This window comes from Somniosus microcephalus, chromosome 14 (genome assembly GCF_052327205.1).
Source record: "Somniosus microcephalus isolate GS21.2 chromosome 14, FLI_Smic_1.0, whole genome shotgun sequence".
NCBI lineage: Eukaryota > Metazoa > Chordata > Chondrichthyes > Squaliformes > Somniosidae > Somniosus > Somniosus microcephalus.
Genome location: NC_141000.1, coordinates 5,620,242 through 5,635,110, shown reverse-complemented (window position 1 = coordinate 5,635,110; position 14,869 = coordinate 5,620,242). Strand labels below are relative to the sequence as shown.

At 44.9% G+C, this 14,869-nt stretch overlaps 1 protein-coding gene across 2 annotated transcripts in view; it reads right to left on the bottom strand.

Moving 5' to 3' along the window:
- Window positions 1–351: 351 nt before the first annotated feature.
- The window catches only part of LOC147107295 (lysosome membrane protein 2-like), a 92,911-nt gene continuing 78,393 nt past the window's right edge, over window positions 352–14,869 (bottom strand). For both annotated transcript variants that reach the window (XM_086006178.1, XM_086006177.1), the window contains exons 9-12: window positions 9,715–9,788; window positions 6,537–6,588; window positions 1,412–1,573; window positions 352–1,117 (exon numbers count right to left, since the gene is read on the bottom strand). In XM_086006178.1, the coding sequence (XP_085862304.1) occupies window positions 1,070–1,117; window positions 1,412–1,573; window positions 6,537–6,588; window positions 9,715–9,788 (336 nt within the window). In that variant the 3' untranslated portion in view covers window positions 352–1,069. The remainder of the gene's footprint in view (window positions 1,118–1,411; window positions 1,574–6,536; window positions 6,589–9,714; window positions 9,789–14,869) is intronic.

Below are 14,869 nucleotides of genomic sequence, written 5' to 3'. Positions count from 1 at the left end.
TTAGAAGTAAGACTGTCAGTGTTTGACAGCTTCAAACAGCTGTGAAACACTGATATTTCATCTGTCAAAACCTCTTGACAGATGAAATTTCAGTCTGTGACGTCACCTGTTGCCGGGTGGCCCTTAATTGGCCTGCTGAGCCCACTGGGCGGGCTCAACAAGGTCAATCAAGTCAAAATCGCGTGGATTGGCCGCATCTCGATGGAGGCGGAACTACAACCCCGAAAGTTGTAGTCCCGCCTCCTACCCGACTCCTCAATGAAAATCCAGCCCAGTGTATCACGTAGAGAAATGACAGAGACAATGACAGAATAAATTAATAATTAAATGCTAACATTTTAGAATAAGCCACTCACTGAAGTTTTGTTTTACTTGTGGATCCAAGAAACACAAAGGCAAATTTCAAGCGTCAAAACAACAGTTACCATAGTAGAAGCTCGACAGAGTCCATCGCTGCTGTTAGATTGGTACAATAGAGTAAAACATGCCGGGCCTAGAAATGGGCCTCAGGCGGTGGGGCAAACCGGGCGTTAGGGGATCGGCCGCTGGTTATACACAGTGGCTGGTATTCAGCTACATTGACTGCAATGATGGAACTGACCATCAGATGTTGTGTATAACCGGCAGCCCATCCGATACTGCCCAGTTTGCCCCACTGCCCGAGGCGCATTTCCATCCCTACAGACTTGAAACTAAAGACTATCGTTGTGTGAGCAATGGAAAGTGCGCAGAGAGAGCAATTAGAAATAATAATAAATGCTTAAATTGATTGCACCAAGCATCCAATCAAAGCATTGCTATTGTTTCAGCATGATCGGCAGTTATTTTTAAACGAGTATTATTTTAAGAGTGAAGTTATTCCAAGGTGTCCTGTATTAGTAACAGGAATAGCAGGTTCGGGAGAACCGACAGAATCACATTTCACATTAGTGGTAACCGGGTCCTGTTATTATATAGTTGGTCAATCGAAGGCTCCGTTTATTTTTGTCAGCTGTCAAAATCATAGACTCAATCACTCAACAAAGCATTGCTTTAATTGCAGCAACACATCCTGGCTGGATCTCCTTCTTCAGCGTGTTTCAGTCTCCGACAGCTTTACAATTACAGGTGTAAAATCCTAAAGTAACCAAAGGAAGAGGTTATACGTACAGTCTTTTTAAGTCAGTAAAAATGTAAAATTTACAATATTTAATATCTTATTGACCTTCAAATAAATGCTTTGAAGACAAAATGTGATATTGAAATCTCAAGTCAAGCGCTCGAGTGCCTTTCACTGAAAGCTGTCAGTCAACTAAAATAGTGAATGAGCTTTATCTCTGACTGGTTATTACATAAGCTTTTGATGTACAATGCAAGAAATAAATCTTCAATGATATGACATAAATAATTCTGGTAATAAATATAAATGCACCTTATTCTCTTTGCGTCTGCATTCAACAAAGGCTAGGATAATAGAAGTCAGGAAAAGCAAGATTCCAATCGCCAGGATAACATGAGGAATGTAGATCACGACAGCCATTTTACGAAGTGCCCATTTCAGTTTGGCTGCTGATTTGTCATCAATTAAGACGCTCTGATAGACAAATGAGGGAAAAGTACAACATAATATCACTAAGACTCTTCTGTGCAAGGGGCAAGTGTACATTATCCCTTTTACCAAATGCCACCCTTGTCTTGCCTTGACTCCAATAGTTCTCCATCAGTGCCTGGCTGGATAGCAAGGCTTGGCCATGCGCTGACAGCAAACACTGGGATTATGATCTGTCCAATATGAAGCCGCCCTTATGTGAATCCATCCACTTATTCAGGCTCTTTACATGAACTCTACATGAATGGGGCTGGCCATTTAGGACTGAGATGTGGCCACACACTGCTTGGAAAATAAGCGTCTAAATGGGGTAGAGGCAAAGAAATCTACTGCTACACAAATCATTAAAAGCAGCATCACAGGTCAACAAAGCAATTAAAAATGCTAACAAAGCACTGGGATTTATTTCTAGGGGTACAGAATTCAAAAATAGTGAAGTTATGTTAATCTTGTGTAGGACCCTGGTCAGGCCACACTGTGTACTGGGCACAGTTCTGATCTCCATGCTATAAAAAGGACATAGAAGCACTGGAGAAAGTGCAAAAAAGATTTACAAAGATGGTAGCAGAACTGAGAGATTATAGTTATTGGAAAAGATTGAACAGGTTGGAGCTTTTTTCTTTAGAAAAGAGAAGACTTAGAGGGGACCTGATAGAAGTCTTTAAAACTATGAATGGGTTGGACAGAGTAGATGTGGAGAGACTGTTTCCACTTGTGGGAGAATCTAAAACTAGGGGCCATAAATACAAGACAGTTACTAACAAATCTGATAGGAAAACAAGGAGAAATTTCTTTACTCAGAGCGTGGTTAGAATGTGGAACTCGCTACCACAGGTAATGGTTGAGGCAAATAGCTTAGATGCTTTCAAAAGGAAACTAGACGAGTACATGAGAGAAAAGGGAATAGAAAGATATGCTGAAAGGCTGAGATGAGGCAGATGGAATGGGAGGAGACTCGTGCAGGGTAGTTGGGCCGAATGGCCTGTTTGTGCGCTGTATATTCCATGTCACTCTATGTAAGCTCTGACCTAGCTCTGCTATTTCTGCCCCTCAGCTCTCAACACATTCATCCAATGATGAGGCTTATTGCTGCCCTGCAGATCAGAAAATAAACTTCCATTTATATAGATTTTTTCACTTCTTCAGGACTCCCCAAAAGTGCTTTACAGCTAATTAATAATTTTTGAATTGTAGTCCGCAGTTAGTTTTGTTGACAAAAAGCGGCAGCCAAATTGCGCACAGTAAGGTCCCAGACAGCAATGAGATGACTGGCCAGTTAATACGTTTTTAGTGGATTTGGTTGAAGGATAAAATATTGGGCAGGACACAGAGAAATCTCCTGCTCTGCTTTGAATATTCACAGAATCACAGAATCACAGAAATCCCACAGTGCAGATAGAGGCCATTTCGGCCCATCGAGCCTGCACCGACACATATCCCACCCGATCCCCGTAACCCCTACACCAACACATATCCCACCCTATCCCTGTAACCCCACGTATTTAATCCCCCTAACACTAAGGGTCAATTTATCATAGCCAATCAACCTAACCCGCACATCTTTGGATGGGATCTTTTACGTTCACCTGAGAGGGCAGATGGCATGTCAATTAAATGTCTCATCTGAAAGACGGCACCTCCAACAAGGCAGTACTCCCTCAGCACTGCGCTGAAGCAGCAGCCTGGATTTTATGCTCAACCTCTCTCTTTCTTCTGGCAGTGTCCATGGCTCCTTCAATAACATCATTATCACACTTTCACTCAAGAAACTCACCCTTTGCACCCTTCCATTCACTTCAACCACTTCTCTACTTCCAACATTCTTTCCAAGGTCGTGGAATAGGCCGTTGCCTCACAACTATGCTCACACCTCTTGCACCATTCCTTACTCAAGACCAACCAATCTGGTTTCCAAAGCACTAATACAGCAAAAGGACAAATGACTTTGTGAGAAACTCTGACCGTGGTTGTCTCTTTTCATCCTCCTCAAACTTTATGCCACTTTTAACACCATTGAGAGCGCCAGCCTCTCTCAGCAGGGAACCAGTAGCATAGTGGTTATGTTACTGGACTGGTAATCCAGAGGCCTGGCCTAATGATTCAGAGATATATTAATTCAAGTCCCATCACAGACAGCTAGGGAAATTCAAATTCAGTTAAATGAATAAAAAGTTAGTATCAATAATGGTGACCATGTAACTACTGGATTGTCATAAAAATCCATCTTTAGGGACATGTTATCCTGTTGGTTTGATCATTCAGAAGCATTTCAGTCAGACTCCGCACAGGGTTAGAGGAAGGAGGCACTTGTGGAACAGAAACACTGGCATAGAGCGGTTGGGCTGTACGGTCTGTGTCTGTGCTGTACATTCTAAGTATAGTGACAACACCCAGCTCTATCTCTCTGCTTCCTTATTGATAAAATAGCTGTTACTACCCTTTCCAACTGCATACCCAACAATTAAGACTTGGGCAGGAATTTAGGGGGCGTGTTTGGAGGCGGGACTGCTGGCAAAATCGCAAAGATTGACAGGTCAGAAACCCGCTGTCAACCCACCTCCAATCAATCTTCCCAAGTATCGGGTCCCCAATTTGCACATGGACCCGACACCTAGTGGCAGGAAGAGGATTATAGCCACTTAATTGCTAGTTAACAGGCTTTATTCAATTTTGACACTTTTACTTCGGACTTCCCAATGTCCAGACACCACGCCAGGTAAGTGTGGCGTGTTGTGAGTCTGCTGTAATGTTTCTGCATTGATGACTGCTGCAGAAGTGGTGTGAAGGATCCAATGGTGCACTGGTGAGTTTCAGAAGTAAGAAAATGTTGGGAAATTCATTTTTAATGCATTTAGACTTTTCTGTAGGTAACAAGTTTTGAATTGTATGTGTAGTTCCACCTTTCTCACCAGTGACAGATCGCTTCTGTAACCTCACCTGCAGCTGCTATCTGTTCTAGTCTAAGGAGGAAGTCACTGGAGAGCCTGGGTGCAAGAGTTCACCTTTGTGCACCTCAATGCTGTCAAACACTGAGAAATGAGCTGTCAAAAATAATTGTGTGTGGTCCCTTTAAGAAAACTGGCAGATGACACATCATCAAATTACATCATCTGACTGGCTTCTTCTTAATTGGCCGGCAAGCCCGCAGGGTGGGCTTAACAAGGCCAATTGACATAAAATTACGTCTGTGGGCCGGATGCAGCTGGGGGCGGGACTGGAACCCGGAAACCAGCTGACCCGCTCCCAAGCCGCCTCGACGCAGAAAATTGCGGCCTTGGATTCAACAAAACTCCTCCAACCCAAACACCAAGAAAACTGAAACCCTTGTTTTTGTTTCCCACCAGCACATCTACTTAGCTCCGGCCTTGCCTCCTTTAGTCCCCATGGTTTGCCAGCTCAGGGTAAGCTGAGGACGGTGGAGCCTTGCTGCTCTGCTTCACCCTAACTGTAATGATATCAGCAAATAGAGATGGTATTTGCCTGTTCGATTATGATGCCTTAATAGCATGTTTGCATGTATTGATTGCTTGTGCCTGACCAGCAGAGGGCATGTGACCGAGAGAAGCAAGGCAGTGGGTTTAGTTTCAGTTTCGTTCTAGATGCATCACTAGCATCGTGTCTCCTGTAAATGCTGTATAAAGAGTTGAACAGACTTAGATTAAAAGACATCTTCTTTCATAAATGTCTCGTCATTGAACCCACAAAGAAATCAATACACTAACCTCAGCTTCATTTCCCACATTAACCCTGCTACAAAGACTGCTTCCTTCCACCCCTGCATCTCTGCTCCATATTACCCACCTCTGCTGTCAGAACCCTAGTCCAGGCATTTGTCACTTTGAGCTTTGGCGTCTCCAACACTCGCCCGCCCCAACTAGCCACAAGCTTCAACTCATCCACAATGCTTCATTCCTCAACTTCCCCTGCACTAACTCCCTAGCTCTTCAAGCTCCACTGCTTTCCCAAGTTCCAGCAAGTATGTTTCAAATCCCTCCATGGCCTTCCCCCCCCACCATCCTATTTTCTTGCATGTGCTTCTTCCTCCTCCACCGCCAAACTTCTCCTTGCTTTCCACTTCCCACTGCCTTTGCTCATTCAGACATAGCATTCTTGCCCCCAAACTATATACCCAGTTCCCTCTGCCTTGCACTTCCTCGCCTGTTTTCCAAGTCCTTTCAATACAGTTATTAGTTCCCTCACCCGAACACTCTCCATTGCTCCCTTTCACCTTCCTGGTTAGCAGTGCCTCATGTCAACTGTGGCTCAGTTGGTACCACCCTCGCCTCAGAGTCAGAAGGTTGTGGGTTCAAGTCCCACTCCAGGGACTTGAGCACAAAAATCCAGGCTGACACTCCAGTGCAGTACTGAGGGAGTGCTACAGTGTCAGAGGTGCCATCTTTCGGGTGAGACATTAAACTGAGGCCTTGTCTGCTCTCTCAGGTGGACGTAAAAGATTCCATAGCACTATTTTGAAGAAGAGCAGGGGAGCTTGTCCTGGGGTCAATATTTATCCCTCAATCAACATCACTAAAAACAGATTATCTGGTCATTATCTCATGGCTGTTTGTGGGAGCTTGCTGTGTGCAAATTAACTGCCGTGTTTCCTACATTACAACAGTGACTACACTTCAAAAATACTTAATTGGATGTAAAGCGCTTTGAGACGTCCGGTGGTCATGAAAGGCGCTGGAGAAATGCAAGTCTTTCTTTCTTCTTCCTCCTAACTCTGAAGTACTTTGAGATACCTTTCGGACATAAGGAGTGCTCTAGAAATGCAAACTGCTGCTAAATTATTTTGTGGTATTTAACAAAACTGCTCACAAATTGCCACCAAATTGTCAACCTCACTCAGAAAGAACATAGGATAGCTGGCATGGGAAATGGGAATGGGAGATGTGACATTAGTGCAGTAATTAACATGCAACCTAAAAAAAATCACGTAACCTACCTGATTTAAAAAGGTAACTGGTAAAATCATTGTCCTTGTTTGACCGGTTTGGCTGTAAACGAAGATATTGAAAATGATGCATTAGAATACCTGGTGTTCACTATAGGTGACAATCTACTGCATATAAGAAATTGTTCACAATTTATATTAATGATTTAGACTTTGGAATCAAAAACACAATTCCTAAATTTGCGGATGACACCAAATTGGGGGGAATAGTCAATACTGAGGAGGACTGCAACAAATTACAGGAAGACATTAATAAATTTGCAGAATGGGCAAATAATTGGCAAATGAATTTCAACACAGATAAATGTGAGGTATTACATTTTGATAAGAAAAATAAGGAGGTCACATATTACTTGGAAAATAAAAATCTAAATGGGGTAGAGGAATAAAAGGATCTCGGAGTGCAAGTACACAAATCACTAAAACTTGCGACACATGTTAACAAGCAAACCAAGCACTAGGGTTTATTTCTCGAGGGATAGAATTGAAAAGTAGGGAAGTTATGCTAAACCTGTATCGAACCTTGGTTAGACCACACTTGGAGTACTGTGTACAGTTCTGGTCGCCATATTATAAAAAGGATATTGAGGCACTGGAGAGGGTGCAGAGAAGATTTACAAGGATGATACCAGAAATGCGAGGGTGTACGTATCAGGAAAGGATGAACAGGCTGGGTCTCTTTTCTCTTGAAAAAAGAAGGCTGAGGGGTGACCTAATAGAGGTCTTTAAAATTATGAAAGGTTTTGATAGATTGGATAGAGAGAGAATGTTTCCACTTGTGGGGAAGAGCATTACTAGAGGCCATCAATATAAGATAGTCACCAAGAAATCCAATAGGGAATTCAGAAGAAACTTCTTTACCCAGAGAGTGGTGAGAATGTGGAACTCTCTGCTACAGGGAGTGGTTGAAGCGAATAGTATCGATGCATTTAAGGAGAGGCTGGACAAGCACATGAGGGAGAAGGGAATCGAGGGTTACGCTGATAGAGTTAGATGAGGAAAGACGGGAGGAGGCTCGAGTGGAGCATAAACGCCGGCATGGACTGGTGGGGCCAAATGGCCTGTTTCTGTGCCGTATATCTGATGTAATTCTCTGTAATTCTCTCACTCGCAATTGCTCCTGCTCATCACACCAGTCTGGTGCACACCCGTCTAAGACCCATGATTTAGGAACTGGACAAGCCAGGTCCTGGCCCTATCACTGAGTGTCCGGGGGGGGATTCAGTTTGGGGTGGAATTTCCATCCACCTCAAACATGGTCTCTTACAACAGAGGGGCGGAGGGGCGTGCCCATGGGAAGGCGCTCCCAGGTTGGGAGTTTTCTGGGCTCCAGCCTGGGATCCACGGTGCAGCCAGAACGACATGTGAAAGGGGGCGTGCTGGCCTCCCGGCTGGCAGAACTGGGGCCCACTTGAAGCTCCAGGTCTGGATACTGGCTGAGATCCCCCAGGAAATGGACAAGCTGCAGGTAGGAGATCAGCCCCATTGCCTTAAATCTTTTGCTCCAGCCCTGTAACTGCAATGCCCCATCCCCTGCACTGGTTGGTGCCTCAGCTGTGCCTGTAGTGGTGTGGGCACCCGCTGGATTTATGCTAAACAGGTAGCATCCCGCTGACTCTGGATACTCCGGCAGGGTTAGAGGCAAAGCTTCCTGCCTGGTGGATCCCAGCGCTGACGTCAGGATTAATGGCCAAAACTCTTTGTTTCACAACTGGGGCAGTGAAATGACAATCAAAGTACAATAGTCAAAAGTGAACTAGATGTCAACACAGCACCAACCTACCCATTAGACATCTGCAATCAAGCGGTCAGAAACTCAGCCCCCAGTGAGTGGTCCGCCTGTCCAATTGTCTAGTCAATCATCAGCAATACTGTGCAATTGGTTACAATTTACTCTGTGCATCATATACTACCTGACATGAATCAGTCATTCATGAAAGAAAGACTTATGAAATAATACTGAGCGGCCTGTGGGTGGCGCTGTCCAGTGAGAGTATAAATACTCGGGCACGGGCCCAGCTTGCGCAGAACATTCTTAACAGGAACTAGTGAAGGACAGAACTAGACCTCCATGTTGTGAAACAGTTGATTAAAGCTTTGTTTAACGCTTAGACCAAGTGCCTAGTAGTTTTCTAACGTCGCTGCCTATGGAATGATACAGGCTCATTTGTGGTTTGTATATTATATCACTTTGATGTGTTTATGGGCAAAATCTTGCTGGAAAAATAACGGTGTGTTAACGACACATGCTGCTGTTAATGGCCAGCAAGTTCAGGGGATGAAGAGATACACCGTGAGTTGCGAACCTCCAGAACTTGCTGGTTGATTTACACAAACGACCTCTCGCCCTCAGCCTCCCCGTTATTTTTAAGAACTTGCTGGATTTGCACATTAATTGCCCATTAAATTCACCGCAGAAAGTCAGGGCTGGTAATTAAGAACGTAAGTACCTTTTCAATGAAGTGATAATTGTTCATGCAATGCAACCTCTCTGACCCAGAAGGGGAACAATTTAAACTGTTCCGTCTCACTGCTGCATATAGTAAATTCTTCTTACAAGTTTTTAAAATGTCAAATTTTAAATTTTAATTTTTTTCTTACTTTTCCTTTCTGTCTCTTTTTTTCTCTCTGAATCCAATCTTTCTTTCCCTCTCTTTGCTTCTCTTTCTATACCTGATTTGACTCTAATTCACCCGATGTCCTTCTCAGTCGTTCCTCTGTTTCCTTCTCAATCCTTACATCTCATTGGTGAAGGAGAGACACGGTTGGTCCCGTCGTTCACCGCGGTCTCAGATGCCTCACCGTTATCAGCTCGCACTTCCAGCAAGTTACAGGGCAAAGACATTTCGAGCTGAAGGGTGCAGGAAAAAGTCTAACTAACGGGGCAGGTCGCGAGATGCCCCACTCCAGCAAGATCTGGGCCAATAAGTGGGACTTCAAAAATAATTAATTGTGTTAAGCGTTTTGAGACATTGTGATGAGTATAAATGAAAGTATTATTTAATATAAGTTTTTGAAATTGAATCTCAGAATCCAAGCAGATTCTCAGGTAGTGTGGATATCCTCAGTAACTCTCTCAGTTAGCGGGTGGACTGCATCATTGGCAAATACTTACATTCATTCTAAAATAAACAATCACATCTCCCAGTGAGCAAAGTCAGCAACTTACATAATGTACTTCATAGACTCAACATGAATGTTAATTTGCATTCTGTTGGCTACTTGGATAGGTATACCAGTCATCTGTGAATAATGGAAGCACAGGTTAATTCAGGTACATTTGTTTCTTTACCATGTCTCTCTTTGAGCTGCAATGTTTCACAGAATCACAGAATCGCAGAATCTACAGTGCAGATAGAGGCCATTTCGGCCCATCGAGCCTGCACCGACACATATCCCACCCTATCCCCGTAACCCCACGTATTTAATCCCCTAACACTAAGGGTCAATTTATCATAGCCAAATCAACCTAACCTGCACATCTTTGGACTGTGGGAGGAAACCGGAGCACCCGGAGGAAACCCATGCAGACACAGGGAGAATGTGCAAACTCCACACAGTCGCCCGAGGCCGGATTCGAACCCGGGTCCCTGGCGCTGTGAGGCAACAGTGCTAACCACTATGCCACCGTGTTTACGGGACACAAGGGAAGTGGCTGCTGAAAGTGGACACAATCAGAAGGGGCGGCAGTGGGAAGCTACAAGGGCTGACCTAACAAATGGGAAGATAGCTGGGAAAATGCGGGGCCAGGCAGGAAGAAGAAAGGATTGTCAATGAAAAGTGGGCAAGAGAAGGGAGAGCAGCGGGAGGCTGCAAGAGATGGCCAAGAGAATTAGACAGCTGTCAATGAAATTGTGGAAGGGGGCAAGTAAGAAAGAAAGACGTGCATTTATATAGCACCTTTCATGATCTCAGGACGTCCCAAAACACTTTACAGCCAATACTTTTTGAAGTGCAGTCACTGTTGTAATGCAGCAGCCAATTTGTGCACAGCAAGGTCCCACAAACAGCAATGAGATAATCTGTTTTTTAGTGATGTTGGTTGAGGGATAAATATTGGCCAGGACACCGGGATAATTCCCTGCTCTTCTTCGAAATAGTGCCATAGGATCTTTTATGTCCACTGGAGTGGGAAGACGGGGCCTCTGTTTAATGTCTCATCTGAAACACGGCCCCTCCGACAGTGCAGCGCTCCTTCAGTGCTGCCGCTCCGACAGTGCAGCGCTCCCTCAGTGCTGCCCCTCCGACAGTGCAGCACTCCCTCAGTACTGTTCCCTCCGACAGTGCAGCACTCCCTCAGTACTGCCCCTCCGACAGTGCAACGCTCCCTCAGTACTGCCCCTCCGACAGTGCAGCGCTCCCTCAGCACTGACCCTCCGACAGTGCAGCGCTCCCTCAGTACTGCTCCCTCCGACAGTGCAGCGCTCCCTCAGTACTGCCCCTCCGACAGTGCAGCGCTCCCTCAGTACTGACCCTCCGACAGTGCAGCGCTCCCTCAGTACTGCTCCCTCCGACAGTGCAGCGCTCCCTCAGTACTGCTCCCTCCGACAGTGCAGCGCTCCCTCAGTACTGCCCCTCCGACAGTGCAGCGCTCCCTCAGTACTGCCCCTCCGACAGTGCAGCGCTCCCTCAGTACTGCTCCCTCCGACAGTGCAGCGCTCCCTCAGCACTGCCCTTCTGACAGTGCGGTACTCCCTCAGTACTGCCCCTCTGACAGTGCAGCGCTCCCTCAGCACTGCCCCTCCGACAGTGCAACGCTCCCTCAGCACTGCCCCTCCGACAGTGCAGCGCTCCCTCAGCACTGCACTGGAATATCAGTTTTGATTATGTGCCCAAGTCTCCGGAGTGGGACTTGAACTCACGACCCTCTGACTCAGAGGCGAGAGTGCTGCCCACTGAGCCAGGGCTGACACCATGGAAGAGAAGCTGAGGCTGTGAGAGGTGATGAAGGAAGAACAAGAACAGAAGATACAGGAGCAGGAGTCGGCCATTCGGCCCCTCGAGCCTGCTCCGCCATTTAATGAGATCATGGCTGATCTGATCTTGGCCTCAAAGCCATATCCCAGCCCGTTCCCCATAACCCTTGACTCCCTTATCGTTCAAAAATCTGTCTATCTCCGACTTGAATATATTCAATGACTCCGCCTCCACAGCTCTCTGGGGTAGAGAATTCCACAGATTTTCGACCCTCTGACAGAAGAAATTCCTCCTCATCTCCATTTTAAAAGGGTGCCCCCTTTATTCTGAAACTATGCCCCGAGTTCTAGATTTCCCTACGAGGGGAAACATCCTCTCTGCATCTACCATGTCGAGCCCCCTCAGTATCTTATATGTTTCAATAAGATCACCTCTCATTCTTCTAAATTCCAATGAGTATAGGCCCAACCTGCTCAACCTTTCCTCATAAGTCAACCCTTTCATCTCCGGAATCAACCTCGTGACCCTTCTCTGAACTGCCTCCAATGCAAGTATATCCTCCCATAAATAAGGAGACCAAAACTGCACGGTTATCCAGGTGTGGTCTCACCAATACCCTGTACAGTTGTAGCAAGACTTCCCTACTTTTATACTCCATCCCCCCTTGCAATAAAGGCCAACATTACATTTGCCTTCCTGATTACTTGCTGTACCTGCATGCTAACTTTTGATATCTGCAGCATTTTGTAATCTCTTTCCATTTAAATGATAATTTGCTTTTTTATTTTTCTTACCAAAGTGGATAACCTCACACTTTCTCATATTATACTCCATCTGCCAAATTTTTGCCCACTCACGTAGCCTGTCTATTTCCCTTTGCAGATTCTTTGTGTCCTCTTCACAACTTGCTTTCCCACCTATCTTTGTATCATCAGCAAATTTGGCTAAATTACACTCGGTCCCTTCATCCAAGTCATTAATATAGATTGTAATGTGGAAAATGGAAGAAGTAGTGTCTAAGTAAGAAAACTGAAATAAAATGAAGGAGTCACCATGTGTAAGAGATAGTGGGTAAATAATGCAGAGGTTCAGCATCAGCTGTGGAATGTTCTGAACAGAGGGCTCATAGGTAACCTTGTCAGACACAGGTGAGGTCACTACAGACGCCAGTTAACAAACAATGGGTCAATTGGAGAAAAATGGATGAAGTAAGACGTAATCTAATCAAGGAGATGGGACAGGTTGTAGAATAGGATAAACTAATCATCAGGGCGCAGGAATAAAGGAACAAATGTGTAACCAAAGAGATGGGACAGATTATAGGATAGTATAAACCAGGAGGGAAAACTCCAGATAGAGAGCAAGGACCGAGGAGCAACACTCGACAGCAGGGACCTGGGGACAGAAACCCTACGTAGAGGTTTGGACAGAGATTGATCACCTCGGACCAATATCAATATAAATTGTGAGTCTTATATTTTGGAATTGTACTTTACATAATGAACGGTGTTTGTTAAGCATTTATTAAAGATAAATCTTTGTACGTGAAATCTGTTGCCTGTGTGTTTGTTCAGACAAAACTTACATTTGAACCCAAAAAGGAAAAATTGCGAACCTATTTGTTCGATCTTTCGCACACCTAGCGAAATCTGAGCAACAGTAAATAGTTGAGGCCCCAGCACTGATCCCTATGCCACCCCACTAGTTACCATTTGCCAACCAGAAAATGACCCATTTATCCCGACTCTCTGTTTTCTGTTAGTTAGCCAATTCTCTATCCATGCTAATATATTACCCCCAACCCTGTGAGCTCTTATCTTGTGCAGTAACCTTTTATGTGGCACCTTATCGAATGCCTTCTGGAAATCCAAATACACTACATCTACTGGTTCCCCTTTATCCACCCTGCTTGTTACATCCTCAAAGAACTCCAGCAAATTTATCAAACACGATTTCCCTTTCATAAAACCATGCTGACTCTGCTTGATTGTATTATGATTTTCTAACTGTCCTGCTACTACTTCCTTAATAATGGCCTCCAGCATTTTTCCAATGACATGTTAGGCTAACTGGCCTATAGTTTCCTGCTTTCTGTCTCCCCCCCTTCTTAAATAGGGGCATTACATTTGCAGTTTTCCAATCCGCTGGGACCTTTCCAGAATCTAGGGAATTTTGGAAGATTACAACCAATGCATCCATTATCTATGCAGCCACTTGTTTTAAGACCTGAGGATGCAGGGCATCAGGTAACATAGATATAGAAACATAGAAGATAGCAGCAGGAGTAGGCCATTCGGCCCCTCGAGCCCGCTCCGCCATTTAATGAGATCATGGCTGATCATTCAAATTCAGTACCCTGTCCCTGCTTTCTCCCCATATCCCTTGATCCCTTTAGCCTCAAGAAATATATCCAACTCCTTCTTGAATATATTTAATGAATTGGCCTCAACTACTCTGTGTGGCAGAGAATTCCACAGGTTCACCACTCTCTGGGTGAAGAAATTCCTCCTCATCTCAGTCCTAAATGGCTTACCCCTTATCCTTAGACGGTGACCTCTGGTTCTGGACTCCCCGCCATCGGGAACATCCTTCCTGCATCTAGTCTGTCTAGTCATGTTAGAATTTTATAAGTTTCAATGAGATCCCCTCTCATTCTTCTAAACTCTATCGAATATAAGCCTAATCGACCCAATCTCTCATCATACGTCATTCCTTCCATCCCAGGTATCAGTCTGGTGAATCTTCGCTGCACTCTCTCCATGGCAAGAACATCCTTCCTCAGATAAGGCGACCACAACTGCACACAATACTCAAGGTGTGGTCTCACCAAGACCCTGTACAACTGCAGCAAGACATCCTTGCTCCTGTACTCGAATCCTCTCGCTATGAAGGCCAACATACCATTTGCCTTCTTAACCGCCTGCTGCACCTGCATGCTTACCTTCAGCAACTGGTGCACAAGGACACCCAGGTCTCGTTGCACTTCCCCTTTTCCCAATCTATTGCTGTTCAGATAATAATCTGTCTTCCTGTTTTTGCCACCGAAGTGGATAACCTCGCATTTATCCACATTATACTGCATTTGCCAATCACCCAACCTGTCCAAATCGTACTGGAGTTTCTCTGCATCCTCCTCACAGCACACACGCCCACCCAGCTTTGTGTTGACTGCAAACTTGGAGATATTACATATAGTTCCCTCGTCTAGATCATTTATATATATTGTGACTTGTCAGCCTTTAGTCCCATTAGTTTGCCTAGTACTTTTTCTCTAGTGATAGTGATTGCTTTAAGTTCCTCCCTCCCTTTTGCCCCTTGATTATCCATTATTGGGATGCTTTTACTGTCTTCTACCGTGAAGACAGATACAAAATATTTGTTCAAAGTCTCTGCCATTTCCCTGTTCC